The sequence below is a fragment of the Perna viridis genome, chromosome 9 (assembly GCF_037379345.1).
Source record: "Perna viridis isolate PV_CMFRI_1.1 ecotype Kerala chromosome 9, ASM3737934v1, whole genome shotgun sequence".
In the NCBI taxonomy this organism is placed as follows: Eukaryota; Metazoa; Mollusca; class Bivalvia; order Mytilida; family Mytilidae; genus Perna; species Perna viridis.
In genome coordinates this window covers 30,259,311-30,287,153 of record NC_142453.1, presented here as the reverse complement: position 1 = coordinate 30,287,153, position 27,843 = coordinate 30,259,311, and the positions used below count along the sequence as shown (strand labels likewise).

The 27,843-nt window shown below is 34.2% G+C and overlaps 1 protein-coding gene across 4 annotated transcripts in view; it reads left to right on the top strand.

Moving 5' to 3' along the window:
- Positions 1–27,843, top strand: part of LOC148607747 (uncharacterized) — a 67,009-nt gene that overhangs the window by 35,493 nt on the left and 3,673 nt on the right. For all 4 annotated transcript variants that reach the window (XM_088543623.1, XM_088543626.1, XM_088543624.1 and 1 more), the window contains 18 exons: positions 1,021–1,233; positions 2,078–2,216; positions 3,812–3,978; positions 4,512–4,837; positions 7,449–7,664; positions 8,880–9,184; positions 10,306–10,426; positions 12,774–12,959; positions 13,192–13,894; positions 14,606–14,823; positions 15,136–15,303; positions 15,893–16,085; positions 18,101–18,270; positions 19,708–19,802; positions 21,801–21,947; positions 23,694–23,863; positions 24,133–24,326; positions 27,534–27,741. In XM_088543623.1, the coding sequence (XP_088399749.1) occupies positions 1,021–1,233; positions 2,078–2,216; positions 3,812–3,978; positions 4,512–4,837; positions 7,449–7,664; positions 8,880–9,184; positions 10,306–10,426; positions 12,774–12,959; positions 13,192–13,894; positions 14,606–14,823; positions 15,136–15,303; positions 15,893–16,085; positions 18,101–18,270; positions 19,708–19,802; positions 21,801–21,947; positions 23,694–23,863; positions 24,133–24,326; positions 27,534–27,741 (3,939 nt within the window). The remainder of the gene's footprint in view (positions 1–1,020; positions 1,234–2,077; positions 2,217–3,811; positions 3,979–4,511; positions 4,838–7,448; positions 7,665–8,879; positions 9,185–10,305; positions 10,427–12,773; positions 12,960–13,191; positions 13,895–14,605; positions 14,824–15,135; positions 15,304–15,892; positions 16,086–18,100; positions 18,271–19,707; positions 19,803–21,800; positions 21,948–23,693; positions 23,864–24,132; positions 24,327–27,533; positions 27,742–27,843) is intronic.

The following is a 27,843-nucleotide window of genomic DNA, read 5'->3' as shown; positions in this document are numbered from 1 at the left end:
TAAGAAATAATAGGAAAGTTAATTGAAAAGAGAGAATAACCAAAAGATGATCACGAGGACCGAAGAAGGCCTAGATTTAACGAGTGTACGGAACTTGTCCCGCGCACGAGTTAAATCTTTATGCTTCTAGGCACAAGTGATCATATTTTGGTTATTCACGATAAAAAATTAATTGTATTTATTATGTAGAGTTCCTCCATTATTCATTGCTTTTTTGTTAAAATGAATTTTAAAATTTTGGGAACGGCTGATTGATATTCGTGTTGTGACGTTTTGTCAGCAGAAAGTCAGAAAGTGAAATTACGGAATTAATTTCACAGTGTAAATTATCAAAATTTGGTACACTGGGAACATTCGATAAGACACTGACGGCGGATTAATTTTCCCTGTTGTGACGTTTTCAAGCCATTAGGGAGAAAGTCCGAGAGTGAAATTACCGAATTTATTTCACAGTGTGAATTATCACAATTGATTACACTTGGAACATTCGATAAACACTGACGATTGAATGCTAATCCCTGTTGGAACGTTTTGACGGAAGAAAGTCCGAGAGTGAAAATACCTAATTTATTTCACAGTGTAAATTATCACAATTTATTACACTTGGAACATTCGATAAAACACTGACGATGGAATGCTATTCCCTATTGAAACGTTTTGACGGAAGAAAGTCCGAGAGTGAAAATACCTAATTTATTCCATAGTGTGAAATATCAAACTTTATTACACTGAGAACATTCGATAAAACACTGCTACATGTATCAATATAATATTCTACAATACATTGGACAAACAAGGTTATAAATCTTTGAGATATGTAACTAGTATACTAGTATAGAAAAAAATCAATTTCCAAATGCTAAGTATCATTTGTCTTATAATTATCTTTGATTCATCATACAAATATTTAAAAAGCACTTCTCGGTGTAAGTAAAAATGGAAGCCATTACAGCGCATGTTGTAAACCAAACACTGAGTTAAACGTTATGAAGTTTGTTTTACTTTTATTTTATATTTCAGCACAAGATCATGTAAATGCCTCATATAATTGGTGGGGGAGTTACAACTTTAGCCACGCCTATAACCGTATCTACGACAGTCATCGTGACACTTCGTTACTGTTTGTCAACATCACTCCCGTGTTGACAAACAACAATATCGATTGCTCTGGGGTCAACAATTGTAGTGACAAGGGACAATGTGTAAGGCCCAATAGATGTCGCTGCCAATCAGGTTTGTCTGTTTGAAAGTCAAACGGTTAAACATATGGTTCCTCTTTAGGTTGTTATCAAAACGTTATAATGCATAAATGGGATCTACTGATATTAAATTTTAGTTTAATTCGATTTTGATATTGACCATATTATGTGAAATATCTCGCCGATCGAGTGAACGAGAGTTGAAATATTCATCATTTTTTCAGTATCAAAATCGAAGTTAACTATTACTCTGTTTATCGGTAATTTTATTATTGCATTTCTAGTCATTTTGATGTACATTAGGACTACTTTTGTCGCGAAAAAAAAACTGGTAGTGTGACTTGACAGTACTATTGATGCGTGACATCATTTTCATGCAACCCTATAAAGGAGATCTGATTACGTCACCACAATCACTAACAATGTCTTGGCTGATTGAATGATTGCTTGTGTTTAAACCCCAAGTAGTCAAAGCTTAGCGCTACTGTTGGTCTATTCGTTTGACACCTGGACACGCACAGGACCCTGTAGAATATCCTGTCACCTATAAGAGATAGAGAAATTACTGTCAACGAGATCATAGGAAAAAATACATATTACCGATAAAATGGGTTTTTTTTTAAGTTGAAATTTATATATTGTTAAATATATGTGAATTTCCATAATTCTTCAAGTTATAAATGGTGGCTTTCAATATACAAACTAAATAGGAATCGCATTTGATTATGAGAAATATGCATTTGGTAATCAGGAAGAGTGTTTATTTATTTATTTTTTTTTGGTTTATTGTTGGTTTGTTTGTTTGTGTTGTTTGTTTGTTTATTTTTTGGTGGGGGTCATATTCTTTGTGATAGAACTCCATTTTTTTTTATTTTTAGGTTGGACGGGAGAAATGTGTACAGATTACGACTGCTCAGATGTAAACAGTTGCTATGGTAACGGAGAATGTATTGGTCCAAATGTTTGTAACTGTAGTGGTGGATGGGCTGGCAAGCAGTGCACACGGGCATTATGTAGGTATGTAATTTATATACCATTTATGTAATTTATCAGGACCAACATGGAAAATAGGCTTACTAGTAGAAAAAAAATCTAATATAGAAACATCCTTGATATGTAATCTAGCTTAGCATATTCCGATATTTCGTTCTTTTTTTCCGAAAGCAAATCTCGAGAAATATTGAAAATACTGGTTTACTGTTTTATAGCAACAACTATCAGTTCACAGTGAGCTGTCTACAGGTTTTGTGATGAGTGAAAGTTGAATATTGCTGAATATCAACTAAAGTAAATTCCAATATCATACGAAACAAGCCTTGGGGAGTTTGTTATGAAGGTACATTAAAATAAAGCGAGTTGAAATATTTCGATATATTCAACATTCACAAGCAATGAAACTTCTCTATGATTTCTTTTTTGGAACATTTTACCGCTTGACGTTCGACAGGTAAGTGTAGCGATTGGTTGTCTATGCCACAAAATATTTTTATTTTCTTGATTTGGTTCTGTATGTTATTCTTGGAAAGGCTAATGTATTGCTTGAATGAATGTATTGGACCCCTATGTTGCCTGGGGAAAATACAGCTTTACGCATCCAAAAGACATATATATGTATAAGACAAATATATTGATAAATACCTTCCAAGATTATATAATAATGTTGGTATAATTAATCTCGCCTTAGTTTTACTGTTGATACTTTTCTATAGTTAATTATCAACATCGTGTACATTTAAATTAATACACGTACATAAAACGTCGAATTGTTATGTAGCACTCAAGCTAAGAATCATGCGAAAGGTGATTCATGGGTAAAAAGCCTACATATTTTTATTTTTGATATTTGGTTTGAATAGCCATAGTAAACAGACATTAACATTCAGTTTTTCATATAACACGTGTTCTTATGAGATAAAAATTATATAGAATGCACTGTAGATTTTAAAATTAAGGGATATAACTCTGTACATGACATTCAAATACAATAGAACCTATTGGATTTTCAATGTTGATTATCTCTCAAGAGCAGGCAGATTTGAATGAATAATTACACATTTCATGGTATAGACCTATAACGCAACTTAATTATAAAAATAAAAATATGTAGCCTTTTTTGGGTGTATCACATCTTTCAGATTTTGCATGATTCTTACAAAGACAGCTACTTAAGTTGATACAGAGTTTACATGTTTAATTTTTAAAATTCCCTGAATCAGGGTAAGAATCAGGCAGTAGGTGGCACATCATTTTTCGCAAAGTAGTCATTTTTGCCTAAAATATATTTAATACATCTAGAAAACCATTAAAAAGCTATTTAAATCTGTCCTGAAGCATCTGTGACTTAGATATGTTTGATTGCATGCCTATATAGGGAAAAAGTGCTGAAAAATGCTCCCACCATTTGTATATAGTATATTTCAACTAAACCTGACGAATCAATATCTTAAAAACGCAAGCTTTATAAACACTTTCATTTTTATTTCTAGTGATTATGAGGTAGAAATGCATGGATAATGCATTAAAATATATGTGTTTCTTTCCTTCATGTACACACCTTATTCACATTTTGCCTGATTCTTAGACAGACAAGAATTGATCCAACTACTTTTCAGAGACGTTAACAGCTGTAGCGGACATGGTATATGTGTCCGTCCGAATGTTTGTGTATGTGGTGACAGATTTATTGGAGATGACTGTAGCTCTTGCGTACCTCTACATTGGGGCAAAGACTGTCAACCATGTCCTAGATGTGTGAATGGTCAATGTAACGATAAAACTGGTAGGTTTTCTTTTTTTCTAGATTTAACGCACCTTTTTGTTTGAAGTGAAAGTAACCAAATCAGGACAATTGCGGTACCATCTGTTCCGGTGGTGTAATATCTATTTTGCCAAATTTCTTTTGAACTTGACTTGATTATCAATCGGAATAGTGTTTGGTATTTTTGTTGTTACCCTTAATTAGTGGTATTTGATATGATGTGCAACTGTATCTTTAAAATATATTTACGTACAACTTCCTAAAAGCCTCCTACAAAGGGGAGTATTGAATGGCGAAACAAATAAGTATTTTTTTTAAATGTCATAGAATTGTATAGACAAAGCTTTAATTGTTCGTGAAATAAAAAAATACTTACATAATTTATGCGATACCAGTTACGAAAGCAAAAAAGGTCTTAACGTTTTTGTGCGACAGTCCGATATAGAAAACAAAAAGTATTACACAGAGAACATTCTGTTAATCATCAATTTCTGTACAGTGAGTACATTTATATGTAATGTATTGAAAACAACAGCGGGTTATTATTTACGTAGGAGTATGCGATTGTTTCGGTAAGCAGTGGACAGGGGAGTTATGTAATCAATGCAGTGAGACGTACTACGGACAGAACTGTTTACCTTTGATGATGGTTCATAGTGTCATACCAAATCGAGGTCTTGATAACGGGGGAAATTCTGTTCATGTTTGGGGTCATAACTTTCCAAATTCATCTGATTCATATCAATGTAAATTTGGTAAAGTTATTGTGAGAGGTGAATGGTTAGCATTGAATCATGTGGTTTGCCAAGCGCCTCAACATCCCGAAGGAATGGTTGACTTAGAAATATCTTCCGATAGAAAAGAATTCACACAGAACAATGTAAGTGCACATGCATCAATGTCGTGTCCATGTGTTGAAATTTCATTATTATCCTAGCTTATAAAAATATATATTTATCAATTCACAATACTTTATCATTGGTGTACTTACACCATTACTTATTCAGATATTAATAAACTTCCGCACGAAAAGCAAAATAAATTGGATATAGTACGTGGGCTCATCAACCAAAATAGGATTTATAGGAACCCTTATACCTCCCATTTACGAACCATTTTGTCGCCAAAAAATAAACTGAGGCATTTTTGTATTTTTTGGCTACTTTTTATACCTCGTTGAGGCCAAAATCTATTTTTAAAGTTTTTTTTTTATTCTACGAACTTCTACTTTCTACAGAACAAGGTGAACTGACATATGTATGTATCATCATGTAGACCATGTCTCAGCTTTACAATAGTACCAAGAAAGTTGCGGTGATACTTAAGGTTTTGTGGTAAAATGAAAAAATATACCCCTACCCCGCCAAAACATCGCTTAAATTGACATATTTCAATGTGGATTCTGAAAAATTCAAAGATCTTTTGGAGACAATCAGTTCAAGACTATTATCTGAATATAATAGCATTAAAACCTATGATTTTTCAACACTGTATACTTCTATTCCCAAATGTTAAAATCCCGACTTAAAAACATTATACATCGTTGTTTTTTCCAAAAACGATGGTACACCAAGATACAAATATATAGTTCTTGGTAGAGATTCCTCATACTTTGTAAGAAATAATTCCAAATCATCTTCCAAATATTCAGAGGAAGACGTTTACAAAATGCTGGAATTTTTAATCGACAACATATTTGTCCAGTGTGGTGGACGTGTTTTTCAACAAACAGTCGGCATTCCAATGGGAACAAATTGTGCGCCTTTACTTGCTGGCCTATTCCTTCACTCTTATGAGGCTGACTTTATAGCTGATCTGATCAGAAAGAAAGAATATCGTTTGGCTAGATCCTTCAATCTCAGTTTCAGCTATATATATATGACGTATTATCTTTAAACAATCATAATTTTGGGGATTTGATACATTGCATCTACCCAAAAGAACTTGAGATGAAGGATACTACAGACACTGTGAAGTCAGCCTCATATCTTGACCTACACTTAGAAATCGAGGGTAAAGGAAAACTATTGACCAAACTTTACGACAAACGTGATGACTTTTCATTCAGAATTGTCACCTTTACTTTCATCTGTGGCAACATCCCTTCGGCTCCTGCATATGGTGTGTTCATATCACAACTCATTCGTTATGCCAGAGCTTGCAGAAACTACGCAGACTTTTTGTATCGCGCTAGAACTCTAACAAATAGGCTTCTTCAACAGGGTTATGTTGCTACAAGATTGAAGTCATCACTACAGAAGTTTTATGGTCGTTATCATGAACTCGTTGATCGTTATGGTGTATCTATCAGCACCATAAAACTGATTTATTCAACGTGTCATAGTTTTCCTTCCCTCGTTTGTCTACCCCGGACTTGACTTTTTATGAGCAACTCGGCGGGTGTTTCTAGAAAAGCAGAGGACGCTTACCCTACAGGTGCACCTGGTCCATGCTCCTAGTTTTAGTTGAGTCCGAGTTGCTCATTAACTTTTGTTACTTTGTATGTATAATTTTAGTAACTTTATGTTCTTTGTTGTGTATGTCTGTTTTCCATGTCTGGTCTTTGTCCTTGGATTACATTCTTTTGATTACCGCTATAACCTTGGTTCCCTTGATTACTCTTTCAATGTCAAAACCCCTAGAGTATTTATGCTCCCGTAAAAAATGGCTTATTTGGTATTTTCCGTTTAGTGTTATCACATTTGATACTTCTGGGGTTCTTTTGATGAATATTGGCGATTTTTGTAGTCAGAATTTATCAAAAAATGCGAAAAATGTGATTTTCGATTTTTCGGTCAAAAGTCACAAAAATTCGACTCTACAAGTTATTACTTAAATAAAACGTCTCAATTTTGATGTCATTCGATAGATAATTTAATGTCCTACATAGATAAATCATGAAATTTTTTGACATTGAAAAATATGTCAATTTAAGTGATTTTTTGGCGGGGTAGGAGTACATTTATTTATCATTTTACCACAATGCTTGGTATTGTTATAAAGCTCAGACATTGAGCGTTACGATGATACTTAAGTATGTTTAATTTTTGCACACGTGTCATCCCAGAAAGGCTAAGACTCAAACAACAAACTCACAAAAATATTGGCTCTTTGACCCAGTAGGGTACAAATATAGGCTTATACCAAACAAGAATACGAGAATATTCTTTGGCGACAAATTGATTCGGTAATGGGAGGTATAAATTGACTACAATCACCATGAAGTTGGGAAGTGGGGTGCATGGTGGACCCTCCTAGCCCATGGACTAATACCATTGAAACATATTTTCCATTCCGATCATAATAAGCAGCAGAATAGTATTTTATACGTTCAGATTTGATTCAGTTTCTTTCAGGTAAAATATTACCTAGATATAATAAAGATGTACAAACTGTTTATATGATGACATGGAGGGAAATGCTTAAGGTTTATTATATTGCTTTCACATTCCTGACGCCTTAATTGATTATAGATTAATTTTGTATTTTAGATACAATATCAGTTTTACGCTAAGTGTCCTCTGAGTTCATGTGGCCGAGATGAGTCACCTCCTAGAGGGCAGTGTCTCTTTGGTGGCTGCACGTGTAACCTGCCATGGACTGGTTCGAACTGTTCCATTGAGTTGCTGCCACCAAAAATACAATTTCCTTCAATTCTCACTATTAACGAGACCTCTATATTTGTTTGCCAACTAAAACTGCTACAGGTATGTTAGAATTCCTCAAGGTTTGCTTCAAAACTATTCTCCTTTCCTTAAATTCATAATTATATCCCCTTGCAAAGTATATATTGATAGAGGTGTTCCATCCGACCACCCACCCGTCCTACATTTCTTCCGGTTTTCCTTCCACCCCAACCCCTTCAAGACCTCCCTTTTGTTACGCTGGGGCATCTCTTATCCGTTATTCCTCCTACAGCACTGAATAGAATTGAACGGAACTTTCACAGAATCTCTATTTCACGTTCCTTTTGTGCACTTCCATTTCAAGGTTTTGATCTGAAGCAGTTTTGTAATTTAACATAAAAACAACATGAGTTTTTGTCATATATGAATATTGGGACATTGAGACCTGTCTCTTATCCGCTTCTTCTCTCACAACGCTGAATGAAATTTATTTAAACCTTAATAGAATCTTTATTGCATTTTCCAATTGTACAATTGTGCGTGTTAACAAATGGTGAATGGGGTATCAAGTTAGTGAGCATTGTTCATTGGCTTTGCATTATGTATTTTAGAACGTCTTTAAAGCAATTTTCAACTTTAAAAGAAAAATAGCTTTAATTTTATCTGTTATTTCTATGTGAAAAAAAAATGTATTTTTGCTTGAATAAATATCAAACATTTTGAAACTAAAGAACAAAATAGATTTTCCTCTTGTTGTATTTATCTATGTGCGCAATACTGAATTTGTTACTTCCATATAAATCCACAATACATATTTATTACAAACAGGCACCAATGATTAACCTAAATTAGAGAATGTGAAATTCCTCTTGAAGGTTTTGTTGTATCGACTCATTAGACAGACTGTCTAACAAAGAACTTAGTTTAATTTATTTATTATTTACCGAAATGTGGCGTCGCACAAATTCTTAACCCGTACACTTACACTGAAGCTTTATTTTTTATGTTACACATGGGGATCCTTTGTCATACTCCGGTTGAACCTGTCGGTGCTGCATGTTGCTTCATAGTTCAATGTTTTACTTTTGAATCGTCACCTCCTTTGTATTTGATTCTTCTGCTGCTTATAAGAGTTTACACCTTGAAACAACTTTACAACATACCGACATTTGCAAAATTCGTTGATTGCTATTTTGTATCGTATAAAGCTTCATTACCAAAGAACAGTGAATATATTACATAAACAATTTGTTTAACGAGTCGTGAATTTGATTTTGAAATAAAAATGTTATTTAGGGAACAAATCCAGTGTCATGGAATGTTGTGGACGCACCTAGTGGCGTTACTGTAGATGAACGAACGGGTTACCTACAGTGGCAAAACGTTGTTGCCAGACCTTCTGAATATAACATAAAACTATCAGCCACTAACATCGTTGGACATCATATTTTAGACTGGAAAATAAGTGTTTCAAAAATATATACTGTCAATCTGACTCATATTGAACCTAGCGGCGTTCTGCCAAGACCAACAGATATAAAAATCTCGGGAGTTGTCAACACTGGACACATCGCCGCATCACAAGTTCCGGTTTATATCAGGTAAGCAAAACCCGTTAATATTTAATATCAATTTTGTTTTATTTTATTAATTGAAATTACTTGTTTTAAGACATAGATATAATTCTTGTTGGAGTTATTATGAAGACTTTGTTTTTTTTATCTTTGATCACTGGTATGTTCAACACAAACAGTGGTTGAAATGTGTAATTATCTGTTCATTAACCAAAATGTATTGCAATTTATGAAAACTATGTTTCTGATTCACTGGAGCAGTAAGAAACGTAAATATAAACACCGAACAACATACTTAGTAAGGAGCGTTAATAAGCAGCCGTGACTTCTTCGAATTCACATATTGAATGTTTTTATACCCCATACAACAAAGTTGCGGAGGGTATAATACTTTTGTCCCGTTCATCTTCAGACTTCTTTTAAACGCTTGCAGACATTTACATGATTTTTGGTAAATTCACCATAGTAGGTTACAGGTCAAGTTTCACTTGGTTCTGCTCCGATGATTTTTATTGAAATTACGGGCCTTGAACTTAGCAAAGTTCACAGAAATAACCGCTTTCCGGACTTTTTTCTAAACGCTTGCAGACATTGACATGATTTTTGATATATAAGTCCACCATGATAAGCTACAGGTCAAGTTTCACTTGGTTCTGCTCCGATGATTTTTATTGAAATTACGGGCCTTGAACTTAGCAAAGTTCACAGAAATAACCGTAAGTTCAACATGGTATGTTACAAGTCAAGTGTACGTTTTGTTCCGCTACGATGATACTTACTTTGGATTAGTTAAAACTCGAAGAAATCACGATGTGGAGTTTGAAACTACTATTCTTAGTCTCAGAATTTAGCTAGAAGATAATGAAAAAAAAATAATTTTCACAAATCTGTTTTTTAAATCTTTTCTATTGCCTGAAAAGCACTCTAATTCCTTTTTATCGGAGTCCTTCAACATGTATTGTTCTTACAAACAAATTTACTTGAATATCCAACATGGGGAGGCGTGGGGTATGTGAGCGCGCTCACTAAGGTTCTTTATTTATTAGGTGAACCGGGAGCGTAGTTCTGGAAAAAAAATCATACTTCCAAGAGAGTTGATTATGCAAATATTAGATTTTATGTAAATCGTTTACTGCATTTTTTGTCAGAGTTACAAGTTTAGCATCAGGAAATGTTCGGACGTTATCGATTGAGACTGATAAGGACAACCCAACAGAATTCCAAACGACATATTTCCCAAAACCAGATGACGCAGGGAAATTTAGAGTGGTAGGTCACATTTAACATTTATACGACAGCGACACACAGACAGTTTCGTACTATGCATATGCAGAAAGCGTGTATATATTGTAAATATGTGTCAGTTCTTTTTGTCTTTATTTCGAAAATAACTTCCGTTTGATTAGACACCATTTTTAATAGTTGACCTTACTGAGTTTAAAGTTAAGTACTGTACTTTCAGGAAAAAAATATATCTAATTTCGTCAGAGAGTCGATTCTAAAATTGACTTTTATGTATCACTGTCAGTCGACTAGTAATGTAAATAATATAACATATCAATCACAACGGTTAAAATTATCGGTTCATCTGTGGGAAAAAAACAAAGATTTCCTCAATACCTTCCGCAGCCTTAACAAAACAACTCTTTGGCAATCGATTGCTACTTGTTTCTCTTTACCTGTTAAACCTTGCCTTGGACAAAAACCCGACCGTGTATATTTTATTGTACCCTTACTCAAAATAGAGGACATACAGTCTAGTTTTTTTTGTGTTCGCCCGTAAAGTAAGAGAATTGAAATCAGACCTGGGTGAATTTTTTAAGAAAATTATTGTTATTTTTTCATGATGGTTAAATACAAAACTTTCTCAACAAATACGTGTCACAATTACCCTATATTAAGATCAATGACCAGAGTAATGTACATGTATTCCCGTTCGTGAACTTTAAGATTTTGTTTAACTTTATAAGAAACATATGATTAATTGAGATTGAAATCAGAGGAATGTTCTATGTTCATTTACCACAAGAACTACATTTTGTTCCGATTAATTGAATAGAAGGACCACCAGATGATATTTATGGTTTTAATTTAGCCATTTTATCACGTTTAGCACATCTGAGACAACATAATGCTGGAACTAGTTATAATGTTGACACAATAACCCGTACAAATAATCCACTTATTAATCCACGAAGACGTCTTCTTTAGCATCTACTTAGACAACTAAAGAGGTGTTCCTAGAATCAAAATAGAGAGCGCTTTTCATTCATATGCACTTGGTCCTTGCTCCTAGATTTTAATAGAGTCGGGGTTGCTCATTAACGTTTGTTTCTATGTGGGTGATAACTCGGTTATTTCATGTTCTTTTATTTGTATGTCTATCGTCTTTGTCTAGTCGTTGCAGTGGTCTTGTGTTCTCTGTGATTAAATTTCTAACAATGATTGGCTGAACACCCATCCAGTGGTTGCACCCGCTTAATGTTGCTATTTCAGTCTAATGCGAATACACAATATACACTTTATCAGTACTCTGGCAAATAATTTCGACTGAAAACGGCAAAGTTGGTTATTTGTTTCGTATTTTACCAGCGTCTTGGTAAGGATTCCTCATACTTTCTAAAAAAAAATTCCAAATTATCTTCCAAATATACGGAAGAAGATGTTTTCAAAAGTTTGGAAACTTTTATTGACAACATATTTCTCAAGTGCGGCGGACGCGTTTTTCAAGAAACGATCGGACTTCCAATGTAAACAAATTGTGCTCCTCTACTTGCGGACCTATTCCTTCATTCTTATGAGGTTGACTTTATAGCTGATCTGATCCGAAAGACAGAACATCGTTTAGCTATGTAGATAACGTATTATCGTTAAACAAATCTAGTTTCATGGATTTGATACATTGCATATACCCCAAAGTACTTGAGATAAACTAGACACTGTGAAGTCAGCCCCATATCTTGACATGCACTTAGAGATCGATGGTAAAGAAAAGCTATACACCAAACTTAACGACAAACGTGATGACTTTTCTTTCAGAACGGTCAACTTTCCTTTCATCTGTGGCAACATCCCTTCAGCACCCGCGTATGGAGGTTTCATATCACAGTTCATACGTTATGCCAGAGCTTGCTGTAACTATGCATATTTGTTGTATCGCGCTAGACTTCTAACAATTAGGCTTCTGGAACAGGGTTATGTTCCTACAAGATTGAAGTCACCACTACCAAAGTTTTATGGTTGTCATCATGTGAATCGTTACGGTGTATTCATCTGCAAAATAAAAACTGATTTGTTTAACGTGTCATAGTTTTCCTTTTCTATTTCGTCTACACCGGACTTGACTTTCTATGTGCAACTTGGCGGATATTTCTAGAAAAGCAGAGGACGCTTACCCTTCCGGTGCATCTGTTCCATGCTCCTAGCTTTTTAAAGGAGTCCGCGTTGTTTATTTACTTTTGTTACTTTGTATGTATTATTTTAGTTTATGTTCTTTGTTGTTTTTGTCTGTTCCCCATGTATGATCTTTATCCCTGGATTAAATTCTTTTGATTTCAACTAGAGTCTTTGTTCTCCTGATTACTTTTACCAATTTTGTTCTACATTTATCTTATAGAAAGCTTATCATCCGGGTTTTGAACAAGAGAACAATAACAGCCTTTCGTGGGTAGTCCAAGCCATGAGATGTGAACCGAGTGACGTTTCATGGATCGACTACATCGAAGGTGATACAGCTTTCTACAAAAATGTAACTGTACTTGTTAACACTGGAAAATATCCACTACAGAATGTTTCTGGAAAGGTTAGTGATGCATATTTAATAAAATTATGAAGTGAGGCTATTGAGTACAATTATATATTGGAATTATTGAGGTTTGCTTTGGTGAATGCTCAAAATTTGTATTTTATATTGAACTTTTATTAAAAAAAACAATACTTTGAATGTACATGAATACGATACTTATAAATATCATGAATGTATATAAATACCAATAAAAATGATCAAGCTTAGATATTCTTTATTTTATCTGTAGGTATATGGCTTACAAGGTGTGAGCGTATCATTGTCTTCATCTGATGTTAATGATAGCAGTATGGTGATGACCTTTAATGAACACCAGAAGATAAACGTAAACTTACTTATATCCAATGCTTCTCCCATTAAAGGAACTTTTTATGTTGTATTTCGGAGTCAAGACAAGACGTCGACGCGCTTACAGATAAATGTTCAGTTATCGATCAGAAAGCCTGTATTATTGTTTAGTCCTCAAATGATTTCAACAAATGTAGCACGTGGAAAACAGAAACTTATTGATGTTACTATAACAAATATTGGTGATATCTCTGCTAAGAATTTTAAGGTTAATTTACCAAATGACAAGAGGATATCTATGGCTTCATTTTCGACGTCATCTAACATTCAGTATGGAGACGAGAAGGATGGATTGTCTATACATCCGAACGAGGCTGCTTTATTGACCGTTTCGTATACTATTCCTGCTGAGGCACAACTTGGAGAATTATATGGAGTCATCGTTGTCCGGACAAACTTAACAGTTTCTAAAATACCATATACAGTAGCAATTACTTCGGACGATACATTAAACTTAACAATCATTGTTAAAGATGAATACACATATTTTGCAAATGGTGCTCCATTGGTTGTCAGCGCTGAGGTTAAATTGACAAATCCGCGGCGCGATTACTTCAGCACCAAGGTATCGCACAATGGTACAGGTACGATTAACTACATATTATAAAACGTAGGAAGACATCACATGCGTTTTCAATTGCAGATTTAATTAAAGCGTACATTCAATAAATACTCATTAAGTCGTCAAACAGTTCTATATACTTTTTGCAGTTGCACAGAAACAGTAGTCGAAGATATAATGCATATCATGCATGTGTTATGTACCTGTCCTCAAATAAATATTTCTTTATACCCCCGCTTGAACGGCGGGATGTATATAGTGATTATGGTGTCCGTCCGTTCTTTCGTCCCCTGTTCTAATCCGCAACTCCTCTGAAACCACTAAATTGACTTTTAATAGACATTCACAGATTCTTTATAATATGATACCATTCTGCACTTCTTATTTTGTTTTTGTTTTCAATTGTATGACTTAGCAGGTTTTCTATTGCATAACATGACTCTGTCATTTGTTAACATAGGGCGACCATTTTCTATTCAACAACCCCTATGATACTTCTGAATGGAATTTGATGAAACCTTTACATCTGTTTATTTACATTATGCCATTGTGCAACTTCTATTTTGTTTAACATCAACATTTAAAAAACATTTAAGATTCGCAAGAGTTGCATCAGTAAGTGAGCTTTGCTCACAATATACATAGTGCTCACAATTTTTATAGTTGTACTTGTATGAGTATATTCATCAGTTTTCTAATATATCAACCTTTTGTGCCGTGTAATTCTTTGTAGGTTATGTGGTTTTTGAAAACATCTATGAAGACAGATACACCCTATACGCAAAAGCGAAAGACCATTCATCGTATTCTGCAGTAATACTAGCATCACCGGAAAACACAATAATAGAGATATTTCTACAGAGAACAGCTGTGAAATACACTTGGACTGTCACGCCCACTACAATACAAGACAAGTACAAGATAAAACTTGATTTAACGTTTGAAACATTTGTAAGTCATATATGGACTAAACAAAAAGCATAAAGTCTTGTACGGACATTTGTTCAAGTCGGTATTCATCAACTGCTGGTGTCTCATCTAGCTTTCATATGTAAAGGCTAAGCATACTACATTGATCTGTGGCACAATAAAGCATTACTATATAGAACAAATTAAAATACAATTACATAAAAAATGAAAACGAAAGAAAACGTACTCAGCTGTACATTTGTACGTTAGTGTTTTAAATTATGTTGGATTATTGTTGTTTCTCCAATCTGCTTACTTATTTATCAGAACGAATTATCAACCATTTAATTCAAGGTCCCTATGCCAGTGGTTACAATAGATCCATCTCAATTAGACACAACAACATTTGAATTAGAAGAAATAGATACAGTGCACTTTACAATAACAAATCACGGACTGATTCGGGCTGACAATCTTAGGTTTTCTATGCCAACTGGACATCCGTCTTTAAACTTTAAATCTGTAAGTTTTAATCATTCTAGTATAATTAATCAACATTTATGTCCCAATAATCATTTGACATTAAGTCAAATTCATCTTAAAATTTCAAAATCATGTTCAGTATGAGTTGTTTTCTATCCCTGTTAAACCATAACAGGTTGTATTGATCTTTAAGGTTATAAACTTTTGATACATTTTAAGTACAGCTCCAAACGGAAGCTTATGATTAGTGATTCATGCATTTCTTAATTCTAAAAATTCTTCATTGGCAATCTTTCAGTGGGCCTCATATAAACTGTATTAGGAAATAAAAGTTCAGATTATAGTTGTCTAATGGAGATATCATCACTAAAAATTTGTTACATTCTATAGCTACAACGGAAAAGTACGGGAAAATATCCCGCCAGGATTTTTACACTCTAAGCAGTCAAACACATCTCACAATATATAGAATATTAGCAGTTTTTAAGACCTAACACATGTATTAGAACAGTTTTATTGATTATCTTGAATTATGATGAATCCTACCCTGCCTTGTGTTTACACAGAACCATAGTTATAAGCTAAGTGAATTTGAAGTATATTTATTCTTCATTTTAAACGATTCCAGACGGTTGAGACAATAGGAGATCTAGCAGCAAACACGTCAATAGTTGTTCCTGTCAAAATTACACATAAGACCAGAACAAAGCGAAGTGGTGGCTGTGGAATGAGTGTACTTTATAGTTATGAATGTGGGGATACAAGGACAAACAGCGCACCAGTAGTACTTACTGGATCATGTGGGGGAGGAAATATATACTGTAAGTTGATTTGTTGGATGGCAGTTTGTATTTAATCTCTAGTCCTGTGCTATTCAATCAAGACAAAGGCAGAATGCTGGCAATCTGCATATTCCTTTCTTTTTATCACGTTTTATTTTATTTTATTTATATTATTATACTACCATTTTAGATCACCTGGCCATAGGCCATGTGAGCTATAGCCTTCACTTGGCGCCCATCGTCGTCGTCGTCGTTAACAATTATTCAAATATCTTCTCCTCTGAAAGTGTAATCAAGGGAACCAAGGTTATAGCGGTAATCAAAAGAATGTAATCCAGGGACAATGACCAGACATGGAAAACAGACATACACAACAAAGAACATAAAGTAACTAAAATAATACATACAAAGTAACAAAAGTAAATGAGCAACTCGGACTCCACTAAAAACTGGGAGCGTGGACCAGGTGCACCGGTAGGGTAAGCGTCCTCCGCTTTTCTAGAAACACCCGCCGAGTTGCTCATAAAAAGTCAAGTCCGGGGTAGACAAACGAGGAAAGGAAAACCATGACCCGTTGAATAAATCAGTTTTCATGGTGCTGATAGATACACCATAACGAACCACGAGTTCATGATGACGACCATAAAACTTCTGTAGTGATGACCTTAATCTTGTAGCAACATAACCCTGTTCCAGAAGCCTATTTGTTAGAGTTCTAGCGCGATACAAAAAGTCTGCGTAGTTTAGGCAAACTACTGAATAGATTTGCATGAAACTTATAATGATTGTTCCTAAGAGTATCCTTCACAAAATGAAAATTTGGTTTTTTGATCGGTTAAAAAACATGGTGGCCGTTACTAAAAATAGAACATAGGGAGTGAAACAGCAGATTTTTGCATGTATCTCCAAAACCGTTAGGTTTAGCCAAATTCTGAAAAAGGGGTAAAAATATTCAGCATGATGAGATCTATCATTGGTCAAATATTGATGAAAATCTGTTGACCCATGTAGGACTTATTGCACTTTTTGGATGTTTTTTGCTGTTTTTGATGTTATTACTTGCAACAATCTTCTCATCAGAAACTACTGTACAGAATTCAATGAAAGTTGGTGTTTTTGTTTTTTATTAGGGTATCCTTAACAAAATGACTGGGTTTTAGATTGGTTAAAACACACTGCCGCCTTTACTTAAAGTAGAACATTGGAATTGTACAGTAGTTTTTTGCATATATCTCCAAAACCATTAGGTTTGATCAATATCTTTCAGTTGCTGGAATATCCTTATTATAAGGCCTAGAAAAGTCTTCAAGGAATCAAAGTTGTCAGACGACATGTAAGGGTTTTTTTTCAGTTTTTAGCCTATACATTGAAAACTATGATAGATAGAATGAAACTTTCAATTCCTGAAATGATTCTCATTATAGTCAACAAAAGTCTCCAGGGATCAAAGTTGTCAGACGACTCGATTTAAGAGTTATTGCCCTTGAAAGCATAAATTACGTTTTTCGCAGTTTCCAGTCAATATCTTGAAAACTATAATAGATTGAATGAAAATTCCGATTGATGAGAGGATCATCATGATAAGTCCTACCAAAGTCTTCATGGAGTCAAAGTTGTTGGATAGCTTGTTGTTAGAGTTATTATCCATCAAAGGCAAAAAATGAACCAGGTGAGCGATTCAGGCTCCTGGAAGCCTCTTTTTGTTTTATACTTTAAGTTGCATTTGTAGAGTGGCAATTATACAGAATAATGGCTTAATTAAGGTGAAGATAGAAAAAATAGCATCACCAATAGCTTTGAAAACCACAAATCTGTGTTATATCAAATAATGCATTTTGAATGCTTAATTCAAAATATCATGTGTAGCAATTGTTAAATTGCTGAGTTTATAGATTCTTTTTTACCTTTTACATTTTAATGTGTCATTAACATTTCATTCAAGGAATGCATTGTTACTTATTCCTATTGTACTTTTTTTAAAGTATTATATGATATCATGAATTAATATTGAATTGTGTTTGATACACTAAATTTCACAAAAATATTTATTTTAGTCAATGGACATACATCATCCGGTGGATGGTTTAGAGGTGGATCAATTGTATATAATTCCGTTACTCCAGCTCCATGTGACTGTGCTACAGAACTTCTAAAGAGTTGTTATCTCGCATACATTCCTATAGTAGGATGTGTTGTATCAGTAATGAATCTTGCAGAATCATCGGTATTCGCATACTTCCATTGGTTAAGATTTATCGTATAATATAATAGTGTCAAATATCGTTAATAATTTCACGAGTTGAGCATGTTCGCTGCTTATGTTTGGCGTCAGAATTTTGGACTTCTATGGTTTTTTTCCATTTTATAGTAGCAATAATGTTTGCCCAATGATCCCCAATTTTCATGACTTTATTAAACACACCTTAAAATGATATTTGAGAAGTTTTTTATTAAATTCAATTTTTGTTTGTTTTTAACAAATAGTAGCTATTATGTCAAAACCTATTAAAACCTATTTTCAAGTGATGATATCTCAAGAACGAGCATACTATCCCGTCATTGTTTTCTTTACATATTGTCAAATAAAATCTGAAAAGATTTCACAATCCTTTGATTTCCTTGTTATTTTTAACAGAGCAGCGAACCTCCATATATCGCAGGCGTTGACGTTAGTTTGACGGCAGTATTGATCTTAGTATATATATACTCATTTTTAATTGAATGTAGCATCCCAAAATCAAAGCGTGCATCGTCTTAACAGCCAGAAAACACTCACAAGGTCTCCAACACATCTGTTTTTAAGGATACAACATACATTTAAATTCACGTGTATTTGCTCGTACAGGAAATTGACCAGATTTAATTTAGTACAATCTTAAGTTAACAGTTTAAATTTTGTGAATTTATTGTAACCAAGCATTTATACATAGACATATTGGAAATCTAGACAAGTGTAATGTAAATTTAAAATGGTATCCTGTATGTTTTAGTTGCCTGCTGTTTTAGTTTCACCCCTTAGCATTATCTGGCAGATTTCAAAATACGTATTTACGCGCGAAATTTGACGCTTAAATTGCGAGAAAATGAATTGATTTATTACCTTTTTCCCATCTCCTCTATGCATGCCTTTCTCTTGTGGTAGTTTCAAAATGCATGATGTTATATGAACCATATTATTAGGATGTAATTAAGAAAGACTTAAACTTAAATGCTTAAACTCAGTAATATTGTACCATTAGTTTTCACTATTTACCAATGCATTTGCTTTTTATGACAATATTCATCAATAAAATAATTTGAACCTCTGCACGTCACAGATTAGACAATGAGGACTTTAAATGAAAGAAAATAAAAAAGTTCTGTTTCACTGCCTAAAATAGCTTTATTCCAACAAAATAAGACCAAATTATTATAATTGACCTAACTAAAGGTATAGTAAAACTTAATCCGTTTCATTACTTATATTGAATTAGACTTACATACTCATTGGTTGACTGCACTGAGAACATAAAAATAGATGAAAATTAAAGTGAGAAGAAACGCGCGGATGTGCATCTCAAACTTGCAATCGTGTGAAAGTTTATAGTATTTTGTCAGTAAACAGTTGTGAATATCGTATTCCTAAATATGTGAGACTTTTTATGGATAGTTTTTTTTACAGGGACCTCAGTTACCTGCAGCCGTGTTAGATACAGCCATGTCTTGTGTTGTTGGAGAGATCTGTAGTGTATGTGGATTGTACTATACAACACTGATGTAGGTCTTATTCTTAAGTATGTGAAAGTTGACAAAGATGATCACCTAAACAACCATTAGTCCTTCACGTCTTCTCTCGACATCGAAATGTGAAGATTTACCTTACTTTTTTGGATTCCACAGTTCATAAGAATCCATACAAAGCAAGGTTTATAGTTGGATCTTCATCGTGCTCCACGTAATATAGATGTCATTTCACCTTACTAAGATATTGTCCGCAATGAAGGATGGAAAGCAATCTAGTTGCAATTCCACCTACTCTCGTAGCGGCATTACTCATATGTGGATACTACGTTCCTTGCACGTTAAAGAACCCTACTGTTGTATTCTCCCGGAGTAGGAACCATAGGGCTCCGCCACAGGAGGCTAAATTGCCCGACCCTACCCACCTCTCCCTATTTCCAGTGGCAATCAAAATTTGTCGACCCAATTGTCCTTGTGTCCCATCCCTTTTTCATTTCATCTTCATTTCATGTTCATTTTGCATCAATTTCATGTTCATCGTCTGAATATAGCTGAAATATTGCTGCTCGGACGTTAAACCCCAACAAACAAACAAACAAATATATGTGGATACTTATATATTCTTATTTATTTAAAAACCTGAAATCCCGCATCTTGTCAGACTTTTGACTTCTCAACTCTTTACACTACGTTCATGATAAATTGAAATCGTGTTTAAGAGGACTTGTTCGTAAATTTTTGTTGATTCAAAAATAAATTGTGTTGATATCACATACATATATATTGATGATGTATTGCCCATTGAAAACCTTTCTCTCAAGAACTAAATACTCTGATAATTGTAGGTAATTTTGTGGTTATCATTATTCCTCGAACTTGAACCCCATAAATATCTGCTTAACCCCTGAATAACTAGAATGAGGAAATGCGTCTAAAAAGGTCTCTAACAAAGTAATCTTTGTTCAGGTATCCGTCCTTTAAAGCAATGTATAATGATTGCTTTTTGTAAATTAGTATTTTATGCAAATGTGACCACTGATTTATCGATTATGACACAATAACATTCAAATGATATTTAATCATCGGTTTTTCATTCTGTGATGGAAGAGGTAGGTTGGACGCTTTTTAAAACCTAAATGTAACCCACCATTGTATTTGAAATTCCTGTTTCAAATCAGGACCGTTGCGGTATCATCTGCTCTGGTCGGATGGTGTTATATCTGTTTTGTCAGGTTTGTTTTGGACCTGACTTGATTATGAGTTGGATTATTGTATTTTTTTTTTTGTAATTTGTTGCTACTCTAATATTCTTGCCTTTTTCGCTACGTACTGCTCAGTACATCATTTTAACATTACGTTTCGAACAAATGACCTAGAATGATCACATGTACGTAAATAGACGTCTTTCATATTTGCAGTTTACCACGGATTTACTGGAAAGTGGTTGCCGGATCTTTACGAGACAAATTAAGAATGTATAGTCATGAATTCTTTACCAGTTAAAGAAGATGGGAAAATACTCTCCAATCATGACAGATGTTTTAAATGATTTCACATTAATGTTTTATTCTATAATAGAAATTAAATTAAAATTTCTGTCCCCTTACCAAATGTAACATTGCAGTAGGGCTTGTAAATTTCACGAGAATCTGTTTTTAACTCGTATTTAAAAGATAGGAAGTGATTATGTCGACTAAGACCGTCGATGCGAAGTTACTATAAAAATAACGCTGTGTCTAAGCTATAGTAAAAGAACGAAAGTTCTATACTATACTTTATAACGATACATTCGGAAGGACCAAACTTAATGCAAAACTTCGGTTTTGAATGTTTTGATCAGTAGAAATTCTGGATGAAAAATAAATCGAGAACAAGACGTTTGAACTCTATTTCTAGAACATTTTAACGGAATATACTTCGCTGTACAATAGTGATATCAATTGGTCCAGTAATTGAACAATATGACAATAATCGTTTGTTTAATATTGACAATTTGGCTAAGTAAACATTTAATAAGTCTCTTAAATATTATAGGTGTTTAAAAACACTAAAAGATAAATGTGGACATGGTAAGCAGAAGCGAGATATCAGCTCAGAAGTTGTCGAAAATGTGTTATTTACAGCAAAACCTTTGCAGAATTATATCGATATGATGGAAGAAATTTTTGCAGATAAGCGGATGTAAGTAATACAAATACTAATGAAAAAAAATGAAAAAAAATCATTTTCATTTGAACATAGTATTATAAACCCGTAACTTGAAATATTGCTATAGTATTTGATTGTAGTATTTGTTCGTTCATACTTCATGTGTATCGTGAGTTAGCCTAGCGATGTGCATGCTTTTGTAAAGCTTTGGTCGTGCGTTAAAACATACATAAACATGGACGACAGAAGCACAGAAGGGTGTGTCTTTACACACACGATTAAAGCGATTGTATGAAAGTGTACGAAAAATTAATTATAGATTGGCAATTATAGTCATAACGTGAAAGAGTAATCAAGGGAACCAAGGCTAGTATAGCGTTAATCAAAAGAATGCAATCCAGGGACAAAGACCAGACATGGAAAACAGACATACACAACAAAGAATATAAAGTAACTAAAATCATACATACAAAGTAAAAAAAGTAATTGAGCAACTCGGACTCCACTAAAAACTGGGAGCATGGATCAGGTGCACCGGTAGGGTAAGCGTCTTCTGCTTTTCTAGAAACACCCAACGTGTTTCTCATAAAAAGTCAAGTCCGGGGTAGACAAACGAGGAAAGGAAAACTATGACCCGTTGAATAAATCAGTTTTCATGGTGCTGATAGATACACCATAACGATCTATGAGTTCATGATGACGACCATAAAACTTCTGTAGTGACAACTTCAAACTTGTAGCAACATACCCTTTTCCAGACGCCTATTTGTTAGAGTTCTAGCGCGATACAAAAAATCTGCGTAGTTTCAGCAAGATCAGGCATAACGTATGAGTTGTGATATGAACACTCCATACGCAGGAGCCTAAGGGATGTTGCCACAGATGAAAGGAAAGTTGACAATTCTGAATGAAAAGTCAACACGTTTGTCGTAAAGTTTGGTCAATAGTTCTCCTTTACCATCGATTTCAAACTGTAGGTCAAGATATGAGGCTGACCTTACAGTGACTGTAGTATCCTTTATCTCAAGTTCTTTAGGGTAGATGCGATGTATCATATCCCCGAAATTAGGATTGTATAAAGATAATACGTCATCAATAGAGCGGAAACTGAGATTATTCTTTCTTTCGGATCAAATCAGCTATAAAGTCAGCCTGATAAGAGTGAAGGAACCGGTCAGCAAGTAAAGGAGCACAATTTGTTCCCATTGGAATGTCGACCGTTTGTTGGAAAACACGTCCACCACACTGGACAAATATGTTGTCGATTAAAAATTCCAGAATTTTGTAAACATCTTCCTCTGTATATTTGGAAGATGATTTGGAATTATTTCTTACAAAGTATGAAAAAATTGAGATCTTCGTTTTATTTTTTTTCTGGTTGTTTAGTAACTATACTGCTAAGAACATATAGTTTGTCGCTATTCAGACTGGTAGCTTCTCTTTCTTATTCCAAATTCACCCTTCCCCCCTCCCAACCATATATATATAAATCATTAGAAACGCAAATGTGCGTATTTTCTTTTGAAAAGGGACTGAGCCAAAGAAATATTTGATTCATCGAGATATTAGACAAAAATAAACAAAAAACACTGAGCATAGTTAACATATCAAAATTCGCATTTATCACACATAATAGTTCGTGTTATCGTATTTGTATAATTTGTATAATATGCGTTTTAATATAATTACATCTAGTAAGCAAGGTTTTTGTGTTATTGATCATACAAACGGTGTTTTTGCAGCGTTTTAAAATTAAATATGTACCTACATATTCCCTAGGTTTGAATTAAGGCGTGATTGGCATCCAGCATTCAAAACCGTCATATCTGACAGTAGTGAAAACACTCAATACCTATCAACAGACGAAATGGCCTTCGTTGCCAGCTCTTTACAGCATAAATCTTCTGAACAAGTCCTTATTCGTTTCCTCAACAGATGGAATAATACAGGTATATACCGAGTCTCCAAACAACACCGTAAATATCGTAACAGAACCACTACCCTAAATAACAAATGAAAGAAGCATAAGCCTATACATATATATATACTATGCAAACGAAAAACTGCGCCTTTTCAGTTGAGTAATTTTCACAATTTCAAATGATTATTATTTGAAATACTAAAATGTTCTTGTTATGCATTTGTCAGTAACATATAGACATTGAACGAACTTGCGCTTTTGTTCATTCGATTTTATGATACATGTATCACATTGCAGTAACAGCTTGGGATGCTGGTAACCTAGATAAAGAAGTAAATGTAGGCAATGCGATTAACATTGCAAAGATAGCAGTTTTGACCAAACAGTATATTCATGATACTAATACTGCCAAACAACGAGGGTTTGACTCTATCTTCAGTGACTTTGACCATGCTATGTACGCCTATAGAAAAGCTGAAACTGAGGAACAGGTTTGTTTCATATTATATTTGAAATAACCTAGTAGAAATTGATATGTTTTCCTTGCATTTGCAATTGATCAGCTACAGACAGAAATGCCCGCACAATAAAGCCAAAAGCCATGTTTTAGCACTGAAGGTATAATCGGTAAGGATATAAGTATACATGAGTAAATATAAGGATCGCCACTTTTTGGAAGAACAATTAGTCACAATGTGGAGACCGGAAGACACTGGATTGAACAATATTTTTTTGTCAATTTGATATACGAGTTATTTGGAAGATATTTCAAATTTTTGTTTTATTTTGGATTTCGCATTTTTCAGATTTTCTAACTATATGTAACCAAGCCATGAAAATGTCCACAAATGCCGCATGGTCCTATGTTTCGGAAGTTAGAAAACAATACCTTGTCTGATGACCATGACGAACCATAAATAGTAAAACATAAACTTTTTGCTTTCTTAAGGTTTATTATCAAAGGACATGATTTTAAAATATTTTAAATTAAAATCGATGGACTATTTTTAACGAATTTACCCCTACAATAAAATGTGTATATCACTCTATAAGGAAGGGTTTTTGTATACATATTGTTTTTCCCTCGCAGTGAATCGTATCGCAACGAGTAGGCGTGTATTTTGGAAAACTAAAACTCATCAAAGACACCAATGGCTGAGCTTAGTTCTAACATCCGATGCTATATCAATCGGCCATGAAACAAGCTACATCGGATTTGTAAAATCAATGCAATTTCTGAATAATACTAGAAAAAGTCACAGTAACATTTTGTTATAAAGGAGATGGTAGATTGTATTCCTTGAGTTCTTGACGAAGTCCATGTTTTTCATAAAGAAACTAGAAAAGTAACGCAGATGGAAAAACGAAATGGAACATGCATAGTGAGATAAAAACTAGGGACGGACGAAGGAACAGGTCATTTTATACCTCCTGCTTTGCCTTTGGCGTTCATTGTAATAAGCGACATCAAAAAAACAAGGATTAAATGGTTTTCAAACAAGACATTATCTAGCGATTACGAATTGACAAAGATAATATACAAACACAACAAAGAACGTGATATTTCCAAAAACATATATAGAAACAAAATTGAATAAGGAGCATGAACATGGTACACAGGCCTTTGTTTAAGAAAAACCCGCCTAACGTCTCATAAAATGTCACACCCTGGTTAAACGAAAGAGGGAATGCAAATCTTGACACCTTGAAGAATATTGTTCTCATAGTAACGACTTGGACATTTTATGGTGATTGCTTTTTCAGAAACAAAATTCTGTTCCCGATGTTATATTGTTAGATGTCTAATAAAGTACAAAAACTCCGCGTACTTTTTGGCAACCTCTGGCATATCTTATGAGTTGTGATTTTTAAACTCCATACCCAGGGACTGAAGGGAAATTGCCATAAAAAAGGAAAGTTGACGAGAGTTGAAAGTTCGAGTCGAAAAGACATCGCGTATGCATGACTTGTAGTCATACATTTTCCCGTTCTATCGATATCGGTTAGTCAGTCGATTTGAGGTTGACTTAATAGGTCTGCAGTATTCTTATCTCAAGCTCTTTTAGTTAGATGTGATGTATATCATTCCCGAAATTAGGATTGTTTAAAAACAAAGTCTTCTATATACGGAACCTTAACTCGGGGATCATAATGGTGTATCTATTCATCTGCACCATTGGAACCGATTTGTTGACCGTGTCTTAGTTTACATTTCCTCTTTATTCAACATCGGACATAATGTTTCATTAGTAACTCGGTTGGTGTATTAGAATATCAGAGGCCTCACCTGGTCCATGCTTCATGAGAGTTCGTGTTGGTTTTTTAATCTTGGTTTTACGTTATTTTCATTTTTATTGGTTATTTTGGTTGTTCGTCTCCTTTATTGTGTGTGTCTTTCAGCTCACCTGGCGGAAAGGCCATGTGAGCTATTATCAACACTATGAGTTCGTCATCCGTCATCGTCGTCCATTAACTTTTTCAAACATCTTCTTCTCTGGAATTATATGACAGAATGTAACCAAACTTTGCATGAGTGTTCCATAGGGTATTTTTAACAATTCCTGTGTGAACATTTTTGATCTGACAGAAAACATGGACGCCGTTACTAAAATGGATCAAGCGGGTCAATTGCAGAATTGGGTTAAGCCAAAATCAGGTGGACGGGGGTTAAATTGTTTAGCGAGATCGGATGGGCGTATGTAAAATTTTCAGAAAGATCCGTTGACGTATGAGTGAGTTATGGGTCCTGAAATGGATTTTTCGCCCAATTTTTCATTTTAATTTAGGTAATCTTCTCCTATGAAACTACTAGATGTTTTTAACCAAAATTTAACATAAATGTTCTGTGGAACGTCTTTAACTACTTATTGCGTGGGATATGTGATCTTGCGAAAATATGACCGGCGTTAATACAAATAGACCATAGGGGTAAAATTACTGAATAACGCTTTAACTCGAAAGCAGTGGGGTTTAGCTGAAATCTGACAGGAAATAAAATTAATCAGCATGATGAGTTGGACCTCTAGAGCTTCTCACTTGTCTAGTACTTATCCCAGAATTTTGTTCTTCTTGAATACCGTTTCAATTCTAGTCCTTTGGATTTAACGTAAACAATTTAAGTCAAAACTTAAAAGCGTAAGCACGTTTTGTTCAATGACTTACAATTCTACGTTTTGTCGACTTTAAATTGCAAAGTTATAGCATTTACATCAAAGTATGAAATATCACGCCTTTTCAACGAGCATGCAGTTCTTTTCACGGTTAAAGTTTACTTGTTTTGAAAGTAATTATAATTAAGCTTCAAATTAATACATATGTATGTCGTTAAAAAACACCTGATGCTCGATTCACACGAAGTTGATATTTACAATCGTCCATTTATACATGTACATGACTAACAAAAATAGACAAAAAATATTCCTATTTTTTTTAAGAAAGAGTAATCAAGGGAACCAAGGTTATAGCGGTAATCAAAAGAATGTAATCCAGGGACAAAGACCAAACATGGAAAACAGACATACACAACAAAGAACATAAAGTAACTAAAATCATACATACAAAGTAACAAAAGTAAATGAGCAACTCGGACTCCACTAAAAACTGGGAGCATGGACCAGGTGCACCGGTAGGGTAAGCGTCCTCTGCTTTTCCAGAAACACTTGTGTAGTTATGTTCATAAACATGTAACATTTTTACAGACTAAAGAACAGAGTAAACGGGACGATGCAATATGCGCCAAGGTACGAGTCAGAATTATACAGGATCTTGTATTGACGAGAGAAGCGTTTAATGCTAGATTAGAAATAGAAAATGGAGAAACTGCATATCTTGAAAATATTTTAGTCCAAATTTACATACGTGCAGCGGAAGGTACTGAAGATCATGCAAACGACAAGTTTTCAATAGGCAAGTATTTAGTTTTAGCTTTTAAGGGTTGCGTTTAACATTGGGTAACAGTTGAAAAGTATTTGATAGTTTGCATCCACGTCAACCCTGGAAATTATATGA